The sequence below is a fragment of the Anopheles arabiensis genome, chromosome 2, assembly GCF_016920715.1.
Source record: "Anopheles arabiensis isolate DONGOLA chromosome 2, AaraD3, whole genome shotgun sequence".
In the NCBI taxonomy this organism is placed as follows: domain Eukaryota; kingdom Metazoa; phylum Arthropoda; class Insecta; order Diptera; family Culicidae; genus Anopheles; species Anopheles arabiensis.
Window position 1 is genome coordinate 97,103,444 of NC_053517.1, and position 23,690 is coordinate 97,127,133.

At 48.4% G+C, this 23,690-nt stretch overlaps 10 protein-coding genes across 10 annotated transcripts; 5 read left to right on the top strand and 5 right to left on the bottom strand.

Annotated features, from left to right (window-relative positions):
* Positions 1-676: 676 nt before the first annotated feature.
* On the top strand, positions 677-6,519 carry LOC120894339 (syntaxin-6). Its single transcript, XM_040296863.1, has 5 exons — positions 677-1,461; positions 3,786-3,955; positions 4,058-4,715; positions 4,845-4,939; positions 5,025-6,519. The coding sequence occupies exons 1-5, from the start codon at positions 1,433-1,435 to the stop codon at positions 5,099-5,101; spliced, it is 1,029 nt and encodes a 342-aa protein (XP_040152797.1). The 5' UTR covers positions 677-1,432; the 3' UTR covers positions 5,102-6,519.
* On the bottom strand, positions 1,932-2,553 carry LOC120894341 (chymotrypsin inhibitor-like). The gene is made up of 2 exons (XM_040296865.1): positions 2,434-2,553; positions 1,932-2,345 (listed from the first exon to the last, which is right to left on the bottom strand). Exons 1-2 carry the CDS (start codon positions 2,489-2,491, stop codon positions 2,146-2,148), a joined length of 258 nt encoding a protein of 85 aa, XP_040152799.1. The 5' UTR covers positions 2,492-2,553; the 3' UTR covers positions 1,932-2,145.
* Positions 2,676-3,787, bottom strand: LOC120894340 (chymotrypsin inhibitor Ani s 6-like). The gene is made up of 2 exons (XM_040296864.1): positions 3,329-3,787; positions 2,676-3,247 (listed from the first exon to the last, which is right to left on the bottom strand). The coding sequence occupies exons 1-2, from the start codon at positions 3,396-3,398 to the stop codon at positions 3,018-3,020; spliced, it is 300 nt and encodes a 99-aa protein (XP_040152798.1). The 5' UTR covers positions 3,399-3,787; the 3' UTR covers positions 2,676-3,017.
* A 68-nt stretch (positions 6,520-6,587) lies between the features above and the next one.
* Positions 6,588-8,432, bottom strand: LOC120894338 (selenocysteine-specific elongation factor). Its single transcript, XM_040296862.1, has one exon. The coding sequence runs from the start codon at positions 8,214-8,216 to the stop codon at positions 6,624-6,626; it is 1,593 nt and encodes a 530-aa protein (XP_040152796.1). The 5' UTR covers positions 8,217-8,432; the 3' UTR covers positions 6,588-6,623.
* Positions 8,433-8,667: 235 nt separating this feature from the next.
* Positions 8,668-12,994, top strand: LOC120894438 (solute carrier family 12 member 8). Its single transcript, XM_040297012.1, has 5 exons — positions 8,668-9,439; positions 9,527-11,009; positions 11,080-11,343; positions 11,417-11,595; positions 11,665-12,994. Exons 1-5 carry the CDS (start codon positions 9,408-9,410, stop codon positions 11,822-11,824), a joined length of 2,118 nt encoding a protein of 705 aa, XP_040152946.1. The 5' UTR covers positions 8,668-9,407; the 3' UTR covers positions 11,825-12,994.
* A 106-nt stretch (positions 12,995-13,100) lies between these two features.
* Positions 13,101-13,817, bottom strand: LOC120894439 (mediator of RNA polymerase II transcription subunit 10). The gene has a single exon (XM_040297013.1). It carries the CDS (start codon positions 13,729-13,731, stop codon positions 13,339-13,341), a length of 393 nt encoding a protein of 130 aa, XP_040152947.1. The 5' UTR covers positions 13,732-13,817; the 3' UTR covers positions 13,101-13,338.
* A 152-nt stretch (positions 13,818-13,969) lies between these two features.
* Positions 13,970-15,328, bottom strand: LOC120896430 (survival of motor neuron-related-splicing factor 30). The gene is made up of 3 exons (XM_040300555.1): positions 15,164-15,328; positions 14,671-15,074; positions 13,970-14,601 (listed from the first exon to the last, which is right to left on the bottom strand). Exons 1-3 carry the CDS (start codon positions 15,203-15,205, stop codon positions 14,328-14,330), a joined length of 720 nt encoding a protein of 239 aa, XP_040156489.1. The 5' UTR covers positions 15,206-15,328; the 3' UTR covers positions 13,970-14,327.
* Positions 15,329-15,571: 243 nt separating this feature from the next.
* On the top strand, positions 15,572-18,746 carry LOC120896431. Its single transcript, XM_040300556.1, has 2 exons — positions 15,572-15,840; positions 18,230-18,746. The coding sequence occupies exons 1-2, from the start codon at positions 15,696-15,698 to the stop codon at positions 18,403-18,405; spliced, it is 321 nt and encodes a 106-aa protein (XP_040156490.1). The 5' UTR covers positions 15,572-15,695; the 3' UTR covers positions 18,406-18,746.
* A 744-nt stretch (positions 18,747-19,490) lies between these two features.
* Positions 19,491-21,394, top strand: LOC120895650 (peflin). The gene is made up of 3 exons (XM_040299177.1): positions 19,491-19,675; positions 19,983-20,229; positions 20,358-21,394. The coding sequence occupies exons 1-3, from the start codon at positions 19,664-19,666 to the stop codon at positions 20,726-20,728; spliced, it is 630 nt and encodes a 209-aa protein (XP_040155111.1). The 5' UTR covers positions 19,491-19,663; the 3' UTR covers positions 20,729-21,394.
* Positions 21,395-22,481: 1,087 nt separating this feature from the next.
* Positions 22,482-23,682, top strand: LOC120898885 (zinc finger matrin-type protein 2). The gene is made up of 2 exons (XM_040305337.1): positions 22,482-22,739; positions 22,825-23,682. The coding sequence occupies exons 1-2, from the start codon at positions 22,631-22,633 to the stop codon at positions 23,310-23,312; spliced, it is 597 nt and encodes a 198-aa protein (XP_040161271.1). The 5' UTR covers positions 22,482-22,630; the 3' UTR covers positions 23,313-23,682.
* Positions 23,683-23,690: the final 8 nt, after the last annotated feature.

A 23,690-nucleotide genomic window follows, 5' to 3' on the forward strand; every position in this document is an offset into this window, starting at 1 on the left:
ACCGTCCCCCAAGTATCGAAAACCTGTATAGGGGTCGGCATGACTGTATGAATTCGCTCTTGCAAAAATAATAAGAAGAATTTAAAGAAATATTAACCCTTTGCCTCTTAAAGGGTTTTCCAGGGGTTCTTATAGTTATGGGATACTTAATTGATTTTTTCTTACAGGAAATGAACTTCATTTAATGGAAATTTGACTATGGCAACCTTTCTGGACAGGCTCCTTGGAAATTCCTATTGGATTTGTCGTACAAGGGTGCTATAGAGTCCAATTCCCATTACATTAAGTTCATTTCACGCATTTCAATAAATTATCCCACAGCTATTAGAACTCCTGGAAAACCCTATATTTGCCTAGTTAAAAAATAAAATCATTTTTCTCGCAAAACTTTTGCAACTCGTTGCCCAATGCAAGCACAATGCACTCGTTGCCGACGAAATAGGCATCCGTTTCATCCACACAACCGTTCGACACCGCACCATAAACGCGCGGCTTTGTTTTCCTGTCAAACACGGACCAGCACTGTGGTGTCATCCAAGCTTTTCCCTGTTCCCTCGAGGAAAATAATTCAGGAACAAACCACCGAAACCGTGCGCGAAGCGGCGCAATGTGAGGAAGCCGAAGTTTTTCCCCCACTGGACGGATCGAGAGGTAAGGCAGATGGTGTGAGTGGGCGAAGAAACAGAGAGAGAGAGAGTGAGAAACACAAGTGGAAAGCGGCGAGAATCGGCATCTCCGATGCGATGGCTTGCAAACACGGTTTTCCTTGTTTCGCTCCCGAGCGGCGCTCTGGCACCACCAGGATGCGAGGAAAATTCTCTCACACAAAGTGGAAAATCGTCGCGCCGTCCGTCGACGCAGCAGCTTTTCCGTACGTGTGTGATGCAAAAACGGTAGTGGTAGTAGTAGTAGCGACACGGTGTGTTGTAGCAAAAGTGTGATTGGCGACGAGGAAGGAAAAAATTAGCAAATTGCTTCTTTGACCAGCAAGTTTTCCTACAAACACACACACACACACACACACACACACACACACACGCACACATGCACACAGGCATAGGCAAGCGTTAGTCTTATCATCGTCAGTGCATTCGAAATCGAATCGATGGTTATGTTATAATCATCGCCCAGCAAGGATATCCATACACAGGGCAAGGACCATCGGGGAAGGGGACCTCCAGCACTCCACTGTGTCGACAGCGTTCCGTGGAGGGAAACATTGGCTTAAGGCGGAAAATAGAAAAGTGCGTGTGCGTGTGTCCAATGACTTCCAGCGCAGGCAGCCATAAGAAATTGGTGAAATTGCACGAGATTGCCAGTGGAAAGCAGCAAACATCAGCAGCAGCAACAGTGGTCATCCGGCAGCATCGTCCATTGGTGCATTAATGAGAGAGCACAGCTTTGTGATACGGTCGCGAATTAAATCCCTAGAATGGAAGATCCATTTTTCGTGGTGAAAGAGTAAGTTTTCCGCAACGGGGGGAGTTGTTTTTCATTCACGCATCATCGCCAGAGGGGTATGCTGTGCAACGCGAACCCCCCGGTATTGATTGTTTCAATGCTGGAATGCTAGGTGAATCGAGAGTGCCAGTATGGTTTCTTGCAATTTGTTTGAAAGAAGACGGACAAAATGATGCTCTAATTGCATGTGAAACTGGAAAGTGGAGTTTCGTGTTTTCAACATCACAGTAGCCGCACATTCCCGCAGCCTACTGAAACGAGTGCAAAATTGTGCCTCAAGGGCGACCAACCATACGGACCAACCGTATGGCACTTTGTGAAATCTATAATCGTCCGCATAACTTTCCCTTTTCCCGAAGCTGAAATGTGTCATCCCTTGAATCTGCCCTCCACTCACTACGCACGCGAGAGTGTGACGCAAGAAACGCCGAACAAAAAAAATCCTTCACACAGGACCACTGAGAGACGCATTCGGTGTGTACGAGTTGTGTGTTTTTGTATTTTTGCATGCGGTTCTTAATTATGCTTTATTTCGCCACAGTACCAGAATGATGGACTATTTGCATACGGGTGGCAGAGCGCAAACATCCTCATGGTGTATGTGTGGTGCCAACCCCGCGGTTGTTGTTGGTAGTGTGAGGTGGCAGCGAAATTATGCGAAAGACACGTTAAATGCCTTCCCTTTTACAGGTTGGGGTTGCAGTGCCAGGCACGGACACACTTTCCGTTCTCGTTGCGCAGGAAACCATCCTTGCAGAAGCACTTGTCAACGCAGGCTGCCTTGCATGGTTTGTCCCAGGTCTCACCGTTATCGCACGTGCGCTCGCAACCGGTACCACAGCGCTGGAAGATTTCGTTTTCACCGCACTTCTTGGGCTGCTGGGCTGTGGGTGGTTTTGGAATCGGCAGACAGACCATGAGAAAATTATTCTAAGTAAGATGTTTGGTTTCGATAGCAAAATCTTCACTTACCCGAAACACCCAGGAAAGCGAAGACGGCAACGACGAGCAGGACGAAGATGGCGCGCATTTTGAAGAACGTTCGAAATTGCTTTCCTTGTGCAACGTATTGGAACAGACTAAGTTCAGTAACGTTCCGACGGCCGCATTATATCGTCCCGCATGCAGTTGGGCCAGTATTGGCACAGCTGCTCTTCGACAAAACTGGGGTCTTGAATCTCGAATTCGTGGGGAGCAGACTGTAACAGGCCACCTTCTTCGGAAAGGGTATGTGTTTGCATTTCTGCTTGTGCTACAAGCCGGAGACCGACTTTCGGCAGTCTATGTAGTCTATTTTCATAGTTTTATAGAACATTTTTCATTTTCGTAGATATTACTCATACTATGAATCAACCAAATTTCGAGATGCTCAAGTACATTGGGAAAAGGAGGAGGTTTTTTTTATTGAAACAGAAACACCAGCACCATTTTAAAGCGAATTGTTTGTACAGTTTGGGGGTTTCCATACTGCACAAACAATTGCCGTGCCTGAGATACACCCGTGCGGTGGAAGGTTGCGGCTGTCTTGGTGGCAAAATTGAACACCACCGTTTTCGCTAATGTGGTACGTCTAGGCCGTTCCCAGCGGTGAGCTGATTTTGCAACGAATTATTAGAGCATAGCCATGGCTTCACGCAAGCATTGTCGTCCCGGCGAAAGTAGCCCGGTCGACAGAAGCATCCCGAAACGCACACACCCGTGCAGCTCAACATTTGCCCAAGATTGGTGCAGTTTCGGCGGCACGGGGATGCACAGCTGTAGTACTCCTCGTTCTCGACGGTGCAATCTATGGGAAAACAAAAATGCAATATGCTTTAGTTTTGCACCACAGAGAGTAATGCAATATGTATGAAGGCAGATGACTTACCTTCGCTGTGGACGAATGTCACCATCAGCGCAACGAATGCGATTAACGAGATGCATCTCACGTACTTCATCGTTTGTCTTGTTCTTTAAATTTGTTTCTAAAACTCCATAGAACTAAACCCTCATCGTGGACGATGCACCTGTTATATAGTCTTCAATCTTTCTATGATTTACCTACACAAAATTCGACGTCATTGCGAGAGAAAGTCAACAGAAAACATTAATCGTTGGGCGTTTTGTCCCACTTTACAACTCCGCCTAAACAATCAAAGCTGCTATCCAAACGTATTGCTTAACGTTTTACATCGTGCTCGGTTCGTATGATGTTGAAATCATTGCGATCGAGTTGTTAGTTGTGTTTGACATACCGGCGATCGACGTTCTCGATCGAAAGTACCGTATGATATTAGAAAGTATACGACGTTACCGTATTTCTTCTTCACTCTCCCTAATTGCAGCGAAGTATTCAAAGCATTGAATAAAACACGTGGGTTGTACATTCGCTGGCGTGAACTAAACGATGCACATTCGGGTGGATCAACTGCCGAGGCCGACTGGACAACGACTGAACTGAAGAACTCGCTCCGCAGCATCGAATGGGATTTGGAAGATCTAGAGGACACTATTAATATCCTTTTCCAATGACGATTCCATACTTTGGTCTTTCTTTTTTTATTATCCTACTGCGTATAATATTTCCTTAACCCTTAACCCTTCCGTAACCGCGCACGTATTGTAGAGAAAAATCCGAGCAAATTCAAGATCGACAACCGGGAACTTTCCAGCCGCCGGTATTTCATCGACGCCACCCGGGATGAGGTGAAGTCGATGAAGGATCGCATGAGCATCAGCCGCAACCGTGACCAGGACATTACCGCCCGCCAGCCGCTGCTCGATAACGTCGAATCGTCGCCGCAGCAGCTGCAAAGCAAAAACTACATCAACAACAACAGCATCATATCAAACGGTGGTGGTGTGGCCGTGCTGAACGGCAACAACGGTACCGCCGGCGGTGGGCTACACAGCAGCAGCTCCTCCACGCTCAACTGCAACCTGAACAACAACAGCCAGGTGAACAATCTAAATCTTGCCGAAACGGGTAAACATCTGATCAGCTCGGCCGGCGCAGCGATGGCCTCGAGGCACAGTGGGGCGAAGTACTCCAAGCTGGAGAACAACCTCGATGACAGCCCGAGCCACTATGTGCCGTCGGCGTCCGGTGGTACCGTGCTCGATTCCAACTCGAGCCGGTTCGTCGAGGATACGCTCGCAACGCAGCACAGAATTCTGGTCGGACAGGACGAGCAGCTGGACATTATAAGCGATTCGATCGGCACGCTTAAAACGGTGTCCCGCCAGATTGGCATCGAGCTGGATGAGCAGGCTGTGTAAGTTGATTGTCCCCGCTAAGTTCTATCTGCGGTTTAATGCATGTTTCTCTCTCTCTCTCTCTCTCTCTCTCTCTCTCTCTCTCTCTCTCTCTCTCTCTCTTTCTCTCTCTCTCTTTGCTTTTGCAGCATGCTGGACGAGTTTGGCAACGAGCTGGAGCAAACTGATTCCAAGCTCGATGCTACCATGAAAAAGGTGGCAAAGGTACTGCACATGTCCAACGGTAAGTGATAAATGATACTGGAAAGGGAATCGATTGACTAGAAATGAATAAAAACATTTTTTTCCTATATTATACTTTCCTGCAGACCGGAGACAGTGGACAGCAATCGTAGTTCTATCGATAGCACTTGTAGTTGTGATAATTATTTACATCATTCTCTAATCTATATCTGTCTACCGTAAAACAGAACACAACAAGATGATTACCCGGGTTATGGTAGGAGTGGGCGCGAGTGGGAAGTAAGCTAAAGTTAGGCGGTGTAAGTTATTTTTGCAATAGGGAGTATGTTAAAGAAACAAACCAAAAAAAGAAGAGCGTATCGTACTCTAGTAGTTTACTATTTCGTTTAAAGCGTAAAGATATAATTATTGTGATTTTTTTTAATTTCTAACATAAGTTTTTAGATCAATTCTTAATTTACATCATTAGTAGGAAAAAAGGTTCCCTCAACACCAGCTCAAGAGTTTCAATCGATTCTTTTAAAACTTTTAGAAGTTGCTGATCTGTTTTCTCTGATTTTGTTTGCTGTATTGTAAAACGTGTGTAAACTACACGTGACGCAACGTTCGTACCACTAAGTTCATCCTAAGAGTAGCTACTTAACACTGAAAAACATTGTAAATATCGTACTCATCATTTCGTATTGGCGGGATCATCTGCTCAGGTTTGATAAGTCCGGTCTAATTTTGCATTTTTTTTTATAAGATCACTTTTGTTCCGTGTTTGGCAAAGGAGAATACACTCGTTTTAAAGTCCCATTCCTCTGGTGAATGATATTTCAAATCGGTTCTTGCGAATATCATCATCAGCTTATTTAATCCTTCTGGGAACAGTAAAGATTTCGTTCTAGTCATACGTTCCATGTAAGCAAACCATATACAAACTCCCCACACACACGTAAGATGGCGAAAGAGTGTATGCAAACAAAATGGAGAAATGGATTTACTAGTATTACAACTTGAACTATTTCTGTTTTCTAAACAAAACTACCAACACACACACATCTGTAATAGCAGAGTAATAAATATTAAACCAAACCCCGTAGAAGCAACAGGCGCGATCAGAGACAGTCGATTTGAGCGATTGATCGTTGCATATATTTTTCGTGAAATGTATTAAATGTAGCTCAGATTTAACCACTCCGTTTGAGACAGCCAAATTTTCCTATATTTAAACCCCGAGTCGTCGTCAACCATTACAACACACACACGCAAAACAACAAATAGAGACGCCGCTAGGTGTGGTAGCAAAGAGCAAAAACGGAAAGCAATTAAGAACCGGTTCAATCGGCAGAGAGGATGTGTGCGGAGTTGTGGATAAAAGAAGCGAAAAGCTGACCAGTGGGCGATGTAGGTGTAGGAAATAACACTAAGGAGGAGGACGTCTTCCTTCTTAACACGGTGTAAGGCCCTGACTAAACGTAGCATGTAGGAGGAGAATGCGCGCTCACTGCGGGAGCGCCGTTCGAACAAAGACACAAAGTAGTAGTGTGGTAAAGTTTTTTGAAATTCCAAGTAATATTTTTGTCGCGTAGCCATTCATGATTAAAGTAAATGCAATATAAAGGAATGAAAGATACATATGCCATGGTTTTGTATGAAAAACGTTTCTCTATAAAGCGCCCACGAGTGATTTATCACAAGCGGTATTGGATGCATCGCATTTAAACTCTCAACAAATCGATTTATTGAACCACTTTCTTGTCTTTTACATTTTTACGAAACAGAAACTTTTTGAAGTTAAGTTCCACTTTGATCGCTTCCTCGCCGCCCGTCGTTGGACCCTTCTGTCGCAATCGCTCTAAAACGTCGGCCGAAATGGGTTGCGCAAAGTGCAGCTTCACCTTCCCACTCGCACCGAAAGTGTCCTCAATGATGCCACGCTCACCGCTGGACAGTGTTATGTGCAGCCCCACGAATGCTTGCCGGTTGTTGGCTGCCTTTTTAAACAGTCCCACCGCGATCAGCTCATGCTCGCTGACTACACGCTGTATCGTGCCGCTTTTGCTTTTGTGTTTGTACACTTGCAGCTGCTCCGGCAGGACCGTTTCGGCGTACTTGCTATCCCGTATGACGTCCGTCAACCTAGCCGAAAATGCAATCCGGCAATCGGCCGCATGTACGTCACTGTCTAGCTTCGAACCAATGATGAGCGCATTGTGGCACGCAAGAATGGGTGTTTCAAATTCTAGCAGCGCAAAAACGTTCCTTTGCGTACTGTTGGCGCCGGCGACCATTTCCTCCAAGTATTCGTACTGTTGTGCGAAGGAGAAGGATTCGCTTTCACCGGTGAATAGTAGCACCGTGGCCACGACCGTTTCATACCCGCAGGTGATGTGAAACTTTGCCTTCGATTTGATCGGTCGTTTGTAGTACCGTACGCTGCGCAGTGGCACGATTGCCGCGTACACGTAATGCACGTAGTGCGGGACGCACACGATGCCACGCTCCAGCGATTTCGGATCGAACTGGGTAATGCATATTCCAGCCCGGTCGCCCTGCCGAATGGTTTGGTAGCTTTTGCGAAACATTTGTATCGATTTGACCTTGCGCTGCAGCTTCAACTTCGGTATTTCGACCTCATCGTTCACGCTCAACCTGCCCTGCAGTACCGTGCCGGTACAGACGGTCCCCTGTCCCTTGATGGCGAAACAATGATCAACGGCAAACATAAACGGTAGCGCCATATCGCGCTGCGGCATGAAGGATTTGCCGTTCATCGTATCTACCAGCGCGGAAACGTTTTCACCTGTCGACGCAGAAATGGCCACAATGGGTGACGCATCGAACGACATCTTGGAAAGCACGCCCGCAATGCCCTTTCGCAGTCGGTCTAGCGTTTTCGTACGCTGAGCCGGATCTTGCAGCGCATCCACCTTGTTCAGCACCACGATCATCTTCCGGCACGTCAGCTCACCGATGAGAAGACATTCGGCCGTTTGTGGTTGGATGCCCTTCTCCGCATCGATCACCAGCAGCATCATGTCGATGATCTGCGCACCGCCGATGATGGTTCGTATCAGACTAGCATGCCCGGGACAGTCGACGAAGGTGTACTGAAGCTTTTCATAGCCTTCGGCAATCGCTTGCTCCCTTAAGTGGTCCGGTAGCTCCACCTGCAGTGCACTGAAGCCCAGATCGAGTGTTATGCCCCGTTCCTGGGACTGGGGATTTTTGTCGAAGGCAGCCGTACTAGCAATTGCGCTCAGTGCTCTCGCCAACGTTGTCTTTCCCGAGTCCACGTGGCCCAGTATGCCAATATTAAGGTTAAGATACATACTGTGCAAGCCTTTTATTGAACTTTAGGTGTTAGTTTTTCCCTATTCCTGTGATCTTTCAGAAACGGTGTATCGAGTTTTTCCCTGCATCTGGGAATAGTTTTCCAAGACACCGGGTTGTTTGTTTACATTCACTGAGTTTACCTATTATGGTGCTGTCAAACTGTTCCGGATAGTGATGGTCGTTGGATGGGATCCATCCGGATCAGTTTATTTTTGGAAAAACATAAACAAATTTGAACAAGAGGAAAAAAGGAAATTAATTTCTAAATATGAATTCAATATTGCAAAAGAAATTAAACAGGTCACTCCATACGAGAAAAAATATTGGAAATAATGTAAACGATTATTCTGCCTCACGTCCGACTGTATTATCGCTCTGCGTAATCAATTGTTGATAATTTTAATCAATTTCTCATGACGCTGCATATTTCAGCCTGACAATTCCCACACAGAAACATCGCAATTAAAGAATTTTGTTTCATCCAATGTCACGCAAAATGGACCAAATTTTCCCGTCTGCACAACTCCAGCCTTCAGTGAGTTGGTAGAAATTTTCCCTACGTTCTTTCTCTTGCCTGCCCTCCCCACGCAATTCCCCTTTCCCTGAAACACCCCTAGTGCGCTATTTGTTGTGACGACAGGGAACGGCCTTTTTTGTTAGTGACATTTGGAATCAGAAAAAGGAGAAAGTATCGCGCCCACCAAAGGTGTACCGAGGAGGGGCCCTGTATAAGTTATCCTTATCATCAACAGAAGTAGCAAGTGCGTATCGTACAGTTTCTGGAAGGTGTTAGTAAAACATGACATCACACCCACCGCCAGCCACCTACGTCGACGATTGATACGTTGGCCGGACAGCGGAAACCAGCGGCGAGAGAGTTTTTTGTTGTTGTGCATGTGTGTGCATGTGTGTGTGCCCGCGGGTGTGTTTAGTGAAGCGGTGTGAAAACAACGGAATTTACACGGCGGATAAAGGCGAGGAGAAATCTAGACCGAAGCGCGCGGTAGATGCGGACTTTGGGTGGGTTTGCGCGAGTGCCGAAGCGGGATTATTGTTTTTAACGAAAAGTAGTAGCACAACACGGTACGGGCGCTACCGGAGCTTCGGGGGAGTACTTGTTGCTGCTATATTGCCACTTGCCACTTTACTTTGCGTTCGTGACGTGGCTGCACTAACTTGGGCAAGGCATGCCCAACGGGACGAATGTGGACTGGTCCAGGTGAGCGCAAAGAGTCCTCCGCAACGTGACCCTGTAAGGCACTGTTTTTCAAAACACTCACATTCTTTCTCAATTCTCAATTTGCAGGTATGGGCTTGGTAGCGATGATTCATCGCCAACCGAACGGAACCGTGTGCACGGCCAGCGGTCCGGCGGGGGCGGCGGCGGCTTCGTTGATCTGGGCAACGAGTACGACTACGGTGCCGGCGGGCATCACGCGTCCGGGCGGGATGAAATCTTCGCCGAGGATCAGGGCGACAAGCCGTGGTGGAGGAGCAACTTCTTCATCTCGCAGCCGGTGCTGTTTGGCACGTGGGACGGCGTGTTTACCTCCTGCCTGATCAACATCTTCGGCGTGATCGTGTTCCTGCGGTCCGGCTGGATCGTGGCCGAGGCGGGCATCATGCATGCCATCCTGATCGTGTTTTGTGCGGTCGGCATCGCGCTCGTGTCCGTACTGTCGGCCGTCGGTATCTGCGAACGGTGCAGGGTGGAGAGCGGTGGCGTGTACTTTCTCATTGCCCACACGCTCGGCTCGCGGTTCGGTGGCTCGCTCGGGCTGCTGTACTGCTTCGGGCAGGCCGTGGGCTGTGCGCTGAATGTGCTCGGTTTCGGTGAATCGATCGCCGGGCTGGTCGGGCTGGAGGGCAACCAGTGGGCGATTCGTGGCTTTGCCATCGCCGCCGTCCTGCTGCTCGGCGTGATCAATGTGGCCGGCGTGAAGTGGGTCGTTAAGCTGCAGTTTGCGCTGCTGATCGTGATACTGATGTCCGCGCTGGACTTTATGGTGGGCAGCTTCATCGGGGAGGCGCCCGAGCACGGTTTCGACGGGTGGGGATCGGGCAACATGGGACTGAACCTGTGGTCCGCCTACACGGAAGGCACCTCGTGGTTTACCGTGTTCGGTGTGTTCTTCCCGACCATCACGGGCATTCTGTCGGGCATCAACATGAGCGGCGATCTGCGCGCCCCGTCGACGGACATCCCGAACGGTACGCTGGCCGCCCTCAGCACCTCCACGTTCCTGTACATGGTGTTTATACTGTTCCTTGGCGCGACGTGCCAGCGGAGCCACCTGCTGACGGACTACCAGATTGCGGTGCAGGTGTCGGCGGTCGAGTTCCTGCTGCTGGCCGGCATCTACGTGTCGAGCATGTCGTCCTGCCTCGGCGCGATGTACGGTACGCCGCGCGTGCTGCAAAGCATCGCCAATGAGAACGTCATTCCCGGCATCGGCAAGCTCGGCAAGGGACGCGGCCCGAACAAGGTGCCGCTGTACGCGATGGCGGTAGTGGCCGGTGTCACGACCACGTTCATCATTATCGGCGACATTAACACGCTGGCTCCGATCGTCACGATGCCGTTCCTGCTGACGTACGCCTGCATCGACTACTCGTACTTTGCACTGGCGCAAACGTTCGACATACAGAACAACCGCGAGGAGCGGTTCCGGATACAGGCGCAGAGTCCGCTGTACGAGACGCGCAACTACGGCGCGACGGGCGACTATCACGAAAACAACGATCTCGATCAGCTGTTCCCCGAGCGGACGCGTCACAAAAATCTAGGTGTAAGTGGAAATGTGCACACTGTGCTTATTAGAGCTCTTTTATACGCCGTGTCGTTTTTTTCTGTTGCAGACCCCGTCCAACTCACCACAACATGTGCCTTCAAATGCGGCAACGAGCGCACGATCGCAGCAACCAAATGGAATACCTCACAGCTCGTCGATTACCAGTGCCGATTCGGAAGTGGTGTTCCGCGATGGCACCAACAGTGCGAACAATGCCAACTCCGTGAGCGAAGCGGACGACGAGCCTATCGCACCGATTCGACCACCCATTCACTCCAAGACTAAAAACTGGTACTCCGGTTTCTGCAATCGGTGGGCCTCTTTAATTGGGGTAAGTGCAGCCCATCTCGACCTCGTCTTCGTTGGCATGGCAACTGACTCAAAACAACCTTTTTCGTTTCCAGGCTGGCATAAAAATTCTCGTCATGCTGCTAGTAAGCTGGGTGTACGCACTGATCTGCATCGGGACCGTATTTATCGTCTGGTTCTATGTCGGTACGGCGAATCCAGCAGTGAAGCCGGGCCTGGCTCACGAGTTCCGCTTCTTTGTGTGGTTAAAAAATGTCGTTTTCCGTTGCTTTGGGTAAGTCGTTCAATACTAGCTCATTTAAAGAGGTTATAACCGGTACATCCAATCCCGCTTTTATTCTAGAAAACGTATGCACGATTACGAACAGGTCGTAGTTACCCAAACCTGCCCGAACGTAAACCTCGCGTCTGCTCAACTGAATGAAGAAAATGAAGACTTTGCCTCCCGGCGGCGATACCATCAGACTGCAGTCGTGCAGGGAAGGTATGTGGATGAAGTGTGAACAGAAAAAGTAGACACAAAGTGGAGAGAGATGTGATTTGTAGGGATGCAGGCATTAGCAGCAGCACCCTCTAGAAGGCGCTTATAAACGCAAAAAAAACAAATGAGAAACTCCTTTTACTAGCCACAGACCAGTAAGTACAGCGCAAGGTCTGCTCCGTTGTAAACGATGTAATCCCCCCCCCCCAACCCTCGTTTTCGTGTAACCTTCGTGTAACCCGCCGTATATGATAATCGATCGCCAAAGTGTATTGATGATGGAAAGCGCTGTGGGGGGTAAAAGCGTAGATTGGTTGTAAATTCTCAAAGCGGCTCGACAAAAAAAAAAAGTTCAATGTAAAACATATTTAGTCCACTGTATAGGAGATTGTAACAAGCAATATCGAGCATTACACATCAAAATGTCCAACGTATCACTAACGCGCACGTATGCAACAAATAACGGACAAAATTGATTAGGAAGAGATAGAAAAGGGAATGATCAGTCATCTAAACACAAGAAACCGTAGCATAGGATCAACAAATGAAATTATGTGTACATACGAAGAAGTTAAGGTATCGTTGTTCCCTTCCCTATTGTGTTGCAGCTTACAACTACTAGCGTAAGAATTGTACATTGAGTTTGTCCTTTTAAATAACGCATTTCCAGCTAATTTATTAACATACCCTCCCGACGACCAGCGCAAACTAATTCCCCTCGTCTAGTGCAGCATTAAAAATTACGTTCCAGTGAAAGCTAACGTTGAGATTAGAAGCAACTATTACTAACCTATGTTTTGCCATCGGGCAGATGGCGTAATAGTGGCCAAACGTTGCATTGTTTGGCATACAGTATTGCTTTTTCTTCTGGCACATTGGCTTGCGAGTGCTCCTCACGAACTGCCCTGCCCTGTCGATTCCAGGTAGATAGACTGCTTAAAAATCAACCCAACCATCCCCCGGGGGAAGCGTATCTGTGGAACCAATCTTAGATAAGTACAATTAATGGATATAAACTTTATACGTTTCGGTTCGTCAGCGAGAACGAGAGAACAATAAATATGCAAGTGATTCCTTTCTATTGTTATTCGGACGATCGTAAAGCATTGAACGTCCCCCATTGGTACCACTTGGGATGTACTAACGCTGTGTAAAAAAAAATTAAATAAATATAACTGACAATGTAAGACAATACGTTGCTAGCACTGTAAGCAGAACAAAAGAGGAAAGAAATTAAAATAGGTAGCTTCGGATAGCTTTGGACCGTTGAAAGATACCGGGTAAGGAATACGATTGCATTAGTAAGCTTTTAGAAAAAACTTTATTTTGTTGTACATAGTAAGTTACGCGCGTGTATTAATATAAACAGTTACATCCTAAGATAGTTCGTTTGTTACGATACCAGCTACCAGCCATTTCTTCTCCCCCCGCTGTGCCGTCTAGTACACGAAGCGGGGTTGCCACCACAGACAAACACACTTTCATCACTCCTTGACGTCGACGCGGTCCAACCGTCGCTCAAACCGAGTGCCACTACTATTCGTCGCCCCGGATTGCCTTGTACTTGCTGATCTCCACCGGGAACGTTTCGCTCAGCTCCTTCATCAGGTTGCTCTTGAACTTGCGGTACGAGTCAATCTTGCCCTTCACCTCCTCGTTCTTCGTGAGCGCCTTATCGATGCAGTCCTTCGTGTAGAGCTGCGGATTGCGCCCCTGGTCGATGTAGTCGAACACCTCCAGCGGCACGTTCACGTCGATCTGGTTCTTCAGCTTGTCGATCTCCTGCAGCCCGGTCACGAGCGACTGTATCTTCTGGTTTAGCACATTCTGGCCCTGGGGCTGGAAGTCGCTCACGATGATGCGGATCTGGCGCACATTCTCGATGAACATTTCCAGATGATTTTCCAGGTTTTCCAACGGCGAAGTCATCTTGAAGGGGGAAATATTTTCGGAGACGCAGCAGAAAAAAAGGGAACCGTACGACCGCGGGTGGATTTATTTGTGAAGAATGTTTTGATTTCACTCGCATCGTACGTCAAACTTTTTTGTCTTCTTAATTTGAGTTTAACGCTTCGAGTTCAGTACTTCAACTCGGGTTAGCCTTATCAGCAGTAGCAGAGGGCTTTTTGGAAACAAAATAATTTAAAAAATAAATAAAAACAGCAGCTTTTAACTAATTTTTGTTTTATTTGTAGTTCATAATGATAATTTCCACCCACTCAGTATGCTCGCAACACGCACCCAAATTGCTCGTCCTGGAATTTAAATCCTTCACCAGCAAAAACGGGGTTTCTGCCGGAACTGCGATGGCAAAGACGGATCATTTCACTGTGTAAAATGATTAGGTAAAAAGGTGTAGACAAACTGCACACAAGCCTATGTGCGTGTGTGTGTATGTGTGTGCAGTAATCTTAATTTCTAAGCTATATCAAGAATTTACTTCGATTGAAAAAAGAAGCAGAACGATTCGTGTGGAGCACTCAAGCTCTCAGCCCCAGCACTCGTTCGTGCCAGCAAAAGCGTCCCTAAACACCTTTCCTGTACTTTTCTCCGTGTGAAAACTCCGTCATCGGTTTGCCGGACACACCGCAGGTACCGATACCGACCCGGCCGTTCACATTTTCGGGCGAAGCAAAAATACTCTTCGGTTTCACGCCACCGGACTTTTTCGATGATTTGGCGGTAAACTGAAGCCATTTGTTCTTCTCGCATTCCCGTTCCTCCTCCAGCTCCTTGAATCGCTGGATTTTTTTCATCTTCTTTTTCTTCAGGTATTCTTTCTGATTGTGCCGCATGCGTCTGAAAAGAAATGATTAGCGCATATGAGCTTCCAAAATGCCTGCCTGCGTAGAGGCGATTTCCACTCACTTGTTACTGTTGGCGGGAAACACCTCGTTCCGTGTCTTTGGCTCCTTCAGCTCACTAATCGTGGTGTTGCTCCGGTTCTGGTACGCCTCAAACACGATGTTCACCTCGCCCGTTTCCGAGATCGACTCTATGGTAGCATCATAGTACTGACCGTCTTCAATCCACTTAGCAGAACATTTATCACCCACCTTCCATACCTTCGCTGGCTTCGGCTGCTTCTTGTCCGCTCCCGAGACGCCCTCGTAGTAGCTGCTGGTGGCCGGCTCAATGTACGATGACTTTTTCTGTTCCGGTTCCTGCTGCGCCTTGATCAGATCCTTCGTCAGTTCGATCACCTCGTTCAGGTCCTCCTTCAGCTTGAGCAGTTCCGAGTTCTCCGGATCTGTAAGCAGGGCAGCTTCGACCTAGGGTTACGAAAACGGAGCGCTGCATTGGTATACTGTGGCATCACCAATCGCACCCTTTACCGCCATTTAGCGCATGCTAATATTACCTGCTGTAGTTGCAGCTTGTAATTCTGCAAATCGTCTGCCATTTTGGTGTACTATCAACCGAGATTCGCCTAGTTTATTGGGTTTGTTTTCAGTTTTTAGCTGCAGCAGGAGCGATCGCTTCGATACAGCAACATCAATCTTTTATTCTTTTTATTTTCCTAGAAAGTTCATGTCAACCCGCCCGTACAACATGGCGATGGTTTTTGACATACGAATATCGCTGCATCTCGCTCATTTTCTCTACCCTTCCTTTACTCGTTTTAAACTGAGGTTTTGTACCCCCCTCGCCCACTTCACTTTTAATTTTGCTCGATTGGTGCTCGAACCGTCCAAAAGTGTGGATGTGTGTGTGTGTGTGATCAACCGTGTAGAAAGTGGCAAGTATGATTGTGTGCGTGTGATCTTCTTGTAGCGAGCGACGATGGCATCGGTTTCAGCTGTCATTTAATTGGCTTTGGTGTTTGAAGAAAGAAGAAAATAAATTTAGTGCTCTGTTGTTTTGCGGAAATTTTTTGATTTTTTTTCAGTAAAATGGCTACACAACCAATGAAGATGAGCAGAAAAGTTACTTCCCGGCGGAACAAGAAGCTTGCAGCTATGTCCATAGAGTATGATCGGCAGAACATGTTGGATGAAGAGGATGCGGGAATAAGCGGAATGGCGCACCGTAATATCAGTGAGTTAAACTATATTGATTATAAATATATCTCTCGTATTCGTTTGGGTGCGTTATTTGTTAGGATCAGTGTTTAAAAGTGAGTGAAATTTCCAAGTGCTTGTTTGTTCTAGTTCACTATAATGACAAAGAATGTCTCCGATTTCTAATGTTATTGTAATGGTAGTGTTGTGGGCAGCCGTGCCGACCCCTGGACTTGCCGTGGCAGTTGCGCTGCCACCGGTCAACGTCCAGGAGGACGACAGTGTACACGCACACTGTCGCACACACTAAGCAGCGCAAGGCTTAGTGTGTGCCGAGCGCCATACAGGCAGAGTGTGTTAGCGAGCCGATCGAGCAGGAGCTCTCAGCAGGGGCGCTCGGTGCGGCTGGTGCGCGGCCACCGCACTTGCGGTTTTAAAGTGTTAATTGTTTGTTCATTGTGTCTTTTATTTATATATGTTCGTTTATAAGTGTTTTAATAAAAGCAAAAGTGACAAACACAACAGTGGCGACGAGGATGGGATTCTCCTGTGTAAGGGGGATCCCAACAAGAACCCGCGGACGCCATCGCGATCGGGCCCATCTCGTTTTTGCTGCATCATCGCAGCAGTCATCGCGATGGCACGGTTCCCTGTGCTTTTGGGATACCGCGGAACATCAGGCCGCCACCGCCGCCAACACCGAGGCCCCGGCTGCCGTCCCATCATTGGCGACCACAGGGGCAGCCGAACACACACTCTCGGCGACATGGAAGGTCGTCGGGCTGCAGCCCCAGCAACGCCAGCAGCACCACAGGCGAGGCAGCTTTCCGCCTTGCTGCTGGAACATCGGATGAGGGTCATTCCATCCAGGCTGCAGCCCCCAGCTTCATCGGGCGAGGACACATTCCGCCCAGCAGCAGTGCAAGGATCCATCGGCGACGAGCAATACCGCCGGCTCGAGCTCAGCACATCATCGGCGAGGCAGCAATTCCGCCGCGGCTCGATCCCTGCCTCTAATCACGGCGACGTAACATTCCGCCTCGGCAGCACAATATGGATCGGCAACGCAAAAGTTGCATCGGCTGCATCACAGCAGCCCCACATCGGCGCGAACGCATTCCGCCAGCTGCAGCAGTAGCAGCACAGCAACCGGACGGGCGAGGTGCCATGCCGCCCCAGCTGCAGCCACCGTTTCCAGATGGGTAAGGACATATGTCACCCTGGCTGCCGCACAGTGTCCGGAAGGGCGAAATCATATTTCGCGCTGGCTGTAGTTGAACAGGCGTCGCCAATTGCGCCTCGGCTACAGGCACAGTGTCTAGAGGCGACGAGGTAGCATACCGTCCCGGCTGCAGTCGAACGGGCGTCGCCAATTGCGCCCCGACTGCAGCCACAGTACAAAAGAAGGGCGATGAGCCAAAGCATCGTAGGAGGGCGAGGAACCATGCCGCCCGAGTATTTTCATCTCTGCCGCCCGTCATCGGAAAAAAAATACATCGCTGCTGCCCTGGGGCAAGGATCATCACCATCATCATCATCATCATCGCGGCATCATCATCATCGCGGCACCTTCATCATCGCAGCATCATCATCATCATCATCATCGTTAGCATCATCGTCATCATCATCGCCGTCACACCATCGCCGCCGTCCCAGGGAGCGGCACAGCAGCAGCATCACCGCCGCGTTAGCGCCATCGCGGTGTGGCCCGAGAGCAGCAGCAAGCGCTGCTCAGCGCGCCAACATCGGGGTCCCCACATCTTGGCAGCATCGGCCGGAAGGGTTCACCACGCCGGTATTCCCTTAGTGGAATACCCCCGCGTCGGTTCGAGCCATTCGGTATTCCATGCGGCCATTCCGTGCCGACCCCTGGACTTGCCGTGGCAGTTGCGCTGCCACCGGTCAACGTCCAGGAGGACGACAGTGTACACGCACACTGTCGCACACACTAAGCAGCGCAAGGCTTAGTGTGTGCCGAGCGCCATACAGGCAGAGTGTGTTAGCGAGCCGATCGAGCAGGAGCTCTCAGCAGGGGCGCTCGGTGCGGCTGGTGCGCGGCCACCGCACTTGCGGTTTTAAAGTGTTAATTGTTTGTTCATTGTGTCTTTTATTTATATATGTTCGTTTATAAGTGTTTTAATAAAAGCAAAAGTGACAAACACAACAGGTAGCTACATGACGGCCGAATTGTACCGGCCGGTACCGAATGTAACAACGTATTTTGTTGCTAGAAATGTTCTACTGATAGTGTTCCTCTTGTGTTATTTTAATGAATATTGCCTAAAGTCAAATGTACAAATGTAATTAAATTGCTGGGTAAGGGCCGTAGGAAAGCTGAGCAACGTGTAGGACCTCAATTCAAAAAGACACACGCAAAAATTTACATTATAAGATGTTTAATCAACACATTTACCTCATCGTTTTAGGTGGACTATTCACGGTTGAGCACGTAGGAAAGATAACTAGGCCTGCTTCGCTTCCGTCTTCGTCTGTCTCCGATTTACAAAAGACGCAGCTCAACCTGATCCAGCCCTCGAGTGCGATTCAGTTCACCGTCAGCAAGCGTGCGGTTCATGCCGGTGATGTGCGCTATGACCCGTAATGTCGTTCGGATCAACCCGTTTGGTGCAAGAAAAGCATAAGCGAGTCCGACCCGTTGGGTCGCGAGTTCGGTTCGGAATCGGACCAAAATAGGTTCAAGACCCGACCTAAACTCGCTGCAACAATGGGTCGGAGTTGTTTATGATTTCTTGCATCAATCGTTTGGGTTGACACTCGTTGATTCCGACTCCGATCTTGTGGACCTGCTGCACGCATGGCCTCTGTGGAAGGAGACAGCCATGACAATGGACCTTCATAGAACAGTTGATCATTAGCAGAACTGGCACGAAATAAATACATTAATAAAAGCACCGTTAAAAGTTCAATACCGGCTTTACCCGATTTCCTCAGCGTCAAGGTCACCAGTAATTGAAGACAATGCATAAAAAACCACCGCCGGATCAGCTGATGCAATAGCGGAACATATATGAGTGAGACGGCGGAGCTCAGATGCTTACATGGCACACACATGTAATGAAGGAACCCTGGAAGACAATGAGGGAGGTGGTGGGAATGGCGGTGAGAATTTTTTTGCCATTGAATTTTGTCCACCAACACATTCACACACTCTTCTCTTATCCGGCGCTACAACCGCTTTGCGGTCTTGGCCTGCCTCAGGAGTGTCACCTCAATGTGGGCCTACCACGCCTCCTCTGTCCTTGTGGATGGCCTAAAAAGACTTTACGGGCTGGGTCGTCCGTTTCCATACGTACAACATGGTCAGCCCACCGGAGCCTGGCGAGCTTAATACGCTGTACGACAGTGAGGTCGCTGTACATCTCGTATAGCTCGTCATAATATCGGCTCCTCCATTGTCCTTCCACACATACGGGGCCAAGTATCCTTTTGAGCATTTTCCTCGCACACTAGTGCGAGCTTTTTGGCGGCCATCTTGAACTCTCAAAAACCCTCACAACGCCTTTCAAAAACGCTCGCCAGCGAGGGAAAATCGCACCGATTTGGAGCGTTGGCGAGCTCGTTTTTACGCAGCGGGAAAGAGCTGCAAATTTTACCGTTTGGAGCACGCCCGCAGAGTACGTGCAGAAATATTGCCAATTTTTCAGTTGACAGTTGACAGTGCCCACCGTTCCGTCATTTGTCATTTGGTTCGCCAGCTAGGTAGAGCAAAGAGAAAAAAAATCGCGTCGGCAATAGGCAGCACCGTGTTGTTCGCGTTCGTTTTATCTGTACGTGATTAAGTTATTATTCCCATTCTGGAGTGTTTGTGTGTTTGAGCGAAGATAGAAATCTAGACGACGATGGCTTATCAGGTGAGTGCCAGCCGATTTCGGCTTGTTTGATAAAAGCTGACGTGTTGTTTTGCCCCATTCCCTCTGTTTGGGGGGAGGGTGCACCTGACCCGTCCGTCACTGTGGTGATTTATTTACGCGACTTTTGCGATGCTAACTAGATTGATAGAGAGCCCCAGCATTGGGCCAAACTTCTGGAATGGTGTGAATCATTGGTGCACACTTGACTCCCCCCTTCCGCTGCGTTCGTGTGTGTTTGTGTATACGCCCAGCTTTATTCATTCTAATTGTGTCGTTTTGTGTGTCTCGATGGGACGTTTTCTAATAGGGAGGATACCCGCAACAACAGTATGGAGGCTATGGACAAAACCCGGCTGCAGCGGGCGGGTACGGAGGCGGGTACGGTGGTTACGCACCGCCACCGCAGCAACCGCCCGTCAATCCGGAAATCCAGAACATTTTCCGCAACATCGACAAAGACAACACAGGCCGCATCAACAACCGGGAGCTGCAGCAAGCGCTGATCAATGGACGGGGCGACCACTTCTCCGACACGGCCTGCAATTTGATGATCAGTGAGTTTTTGTGCTTGCGCGCGCGAGTGTGTGTAATGTGAGAGGTAGTGCTTGAGGAAGTGCTGATGACTCAACTGTACCGTTTCTTTGCTCTGTTCCGTTTCTCTCATTCCCCGGTGCGTGTATAGGCATGTTCGATCGCAACAAGACCGGCACGGTCGACATCTACGACTTTGAGAAGCTGTACAACTACATCAACCAGTGGCTGCACGTGTTTAAGAACTTTGATCGCGACGCATCCGGCCACATCGAGGAGTCCGAGCTGACCCAAGCGCTGACGCAGATGGGTTTCCGCTTTTCGCCCCAGTTCATACAGTACCTGATTGCGAAAAACGATCCCATCAACCGGAAGGAAATCTCGGTCGACCAGTTCATCGTGACGTGCATCCAGATACAGCGCTTTACCGACGCGTTCCGCGTCCGGGACACCGAGCAGAAGGGCATCATTACGATCGGATTCGAGGACTTTCTCGGCATCGCGCTCTCCATGTGTTCCTAAAACTGTGCCGGCGGGGACAGTCAGGCCGAATGAACTTCGATGCTCCTAACCTAACCGCTATCGTTTCCACACACACATACACACACCGAGACACACATACAGACACACACACACTTGGACACGGACACACAGCCGACACAACACATCAACAGAAACACGGGGCAGCGATAAAGTCAAGCACGGTAATGATTCACTGTTAAAGTATTCTACTAACGGACAAAGCGACAAAGCGACAACACAAAACCAGGATGTGTGTGTGTGTGAAGATGTGTGAAGTACGGAAAGACCTGGCCCGGAGAGAATGGACGATACCGGATGTTTGTCTGGATGAGCCTTATTCAGTTGAATGAAATACGCTTTTGTGAGAATCAAAAAGAACGAACACTCAGATGGAGAGGAAAGGAACTCGCTGAAGGGAGGGGGAATCACCCGCAAACCAAGCGGACGCAGACGAGAAACAATCAGTGCAACAAATGATGCCCAAGCAAAAGTACTGTAAACCCGGTTAACATTCATTAACTTATTCCTCATGCCCGTAACACCAATAATAATCATCGTATCGTAGTGAAGGAGAAAGGTGTAATAGTACAGCAGAAGGTTCAACTAGACACACAAGAAAATGGCACACAAACACACAGACACACACACAGATAGAACAACAACTCATATATATGCGTCATAATTTATATCTACTTCAAAAAGCTAGAGCAAACGGCATGTGCGGAAACGGAGATTGTACGTCAAGTAGTGCCGGTGGAGGCAGCAGGAAGGTGGTGCAGGCTGGGAAAGGGCGGCAAACATGCATGCCAAACATTAATGCGGGCCCCCATCATCCACATGCGTCTTGGGTTCCGTGAGGAGATAGAGAGCGATTCCCCTGTGCTGCTCGTGTGTGTACTCTGCTGGAGCCAGTTATATCTTTTGAGTTGATTAGCAATGGTTTCTGCGCATTGGAGCTATCGTCGTCGTCGTCGTCGTCGTCGTCTTGTGTGGTGTAAGTTTTTCGCAACCGCCGCCAGATTGTGCTGAATGAATATGATGGGGTGGGGGTTGTGGGGCAGCTAGCTACTAGCGGGCTCTCTTAGTAACTTGAGCGAAGGTAGCAGTAGCGAGCGGGGTCCGGTGGTGGCGGCGATGGCAACAACGACGAAAAAATTATTGTATTTTATTCTATTGGTAATAAATGTACTATTATCTAATATGAATGGATTTTCGTGTTTAATGTGAGAAAAAGCCGTTAAATCTGTTTTATTTCGATTTAATGTAATATTAGCGAAAAAAATGTTGACGGAAATTCAAATTTTGAATGATTTTTTATATCTTTCATTCAGACTAATGTTTTCAATGTAGCTAATGTCGACTCAAATTCTGATATAATGAAATAAAACAATTAAAAACGCACCGACAGACCTGTTGAGAAAACAAGTAAACTGGTGTACATACATTTTTGTCACGCACTGTAAATCATCAACGTACACAAAGCAGTAGAAACACCCTTAATCTTTCTACAAAAGGGTTTCGTTGAAATGTTTCAATACTGTGTTTGCTTCATTGAGAACTTTAATCGAAATACTGTCTAAAACTGTGTTCTCTTAATCTGATATAATAATAGGCGAGAATAGTTACAAAAAAAATGATAAAAATAATTCCTATCAATAAATAAAGCACTTACACAGCAATTGTCAAAACCATTTTTACTTCAATGGCATCTGTCAGCTTCTTCGACATGGCATCACCCGTCCTTCACACGCTTGTTCGGCATTGTTATTGTTTTTGCAATCGCTCAGTTAGTCCTTCTGGGCTGTAAACAGCTTTTCTATTCGTGGTAAAATAAGAGCGGAAAGCGCGGATAAAACGTTACCGTTGGGACCGCAAAACAGCCCACTGCTTGGTGCAATCAGGATGTCGTCAATGCGGCCGGACGATCATCGCCGGAAGTGGGACCGGAAGGAGTACGAAAGGCTCGCGCACGAGCGCATTCTTGCCAAGGATAAGGGCAACGAGGACGATGGTAAGATGGCTTGCCGTGGCATCATATGCTTCCTCTCCTGGTTGCGATTTTTAACCTGTTGATTGGCTTTTTTTTTCTAAACCAGGAGAGCCCGTCACGAAGGAGCTGCTCAAGCAGCGCGAATACAAGGTCGACCTGGACAGCAAGCTGGGCAAGAGCATGGTCATCAACAAGAGCACACCGTCGTCCCAGTCCGGCGGCTACTACTGCAACGTGTGCGACTGTGTCGTGAAGGATTCGATCAACTTTCTCGACCACATCAATGGCAAGAAGCACCAGCGCAATCTCGGCATGTCGATGAAGGTGGAGCGCAGTTCGCTCGACCAGGTGAAGGAGCGGTTCAAGATTAACAAGAAGAAGACGGAAGAGAAGAAGAAAGACTACGAGCTGGAGTCGCGGGTACGGGAGGCCAAGGAGGAGGAGGACCGCTACCGGGAGTATAAGCGCGACAAGAGAAAAGAGCGCAAGCGAAAGCACGACGAGGACGAGACGGATCCGGACCTGGATGCGGGCAGCTCGGAGATGGCTGCCATCATGGGATTTGCCGGGTTTGGTGGATCGAAGAAGAACTGAACACGGGTTGGGTATTTAGGGTTGTCCCATTTGTCCCTTCCTTCCGCCCCACTCTCCCAATTTCCTTTTCCTCACCAGAGCAAGTGGCTCACGAGGGTCACTACTACATCAATGCCATGGACCGGTGGCGTCGTGGAGGACATTTTCTTCTGGTTTCCGTCGCATGGTTTACTGAGCTCACCGATAACTAAACACTAAATACCATACAGGCGAAATGAACGTGCTTTACAGAAACGGAAGGTTAGCAGCGTCTCCAATGTGTTGCTCCTGCTGGATCTGTTCAAACCCCCCCGGTGGTACTAATAACTCGTATTTGACCTATTATTGTAACTGACGAAGGAATGTATATTAGAATAAACTTTATTTTAAAGACCAAAT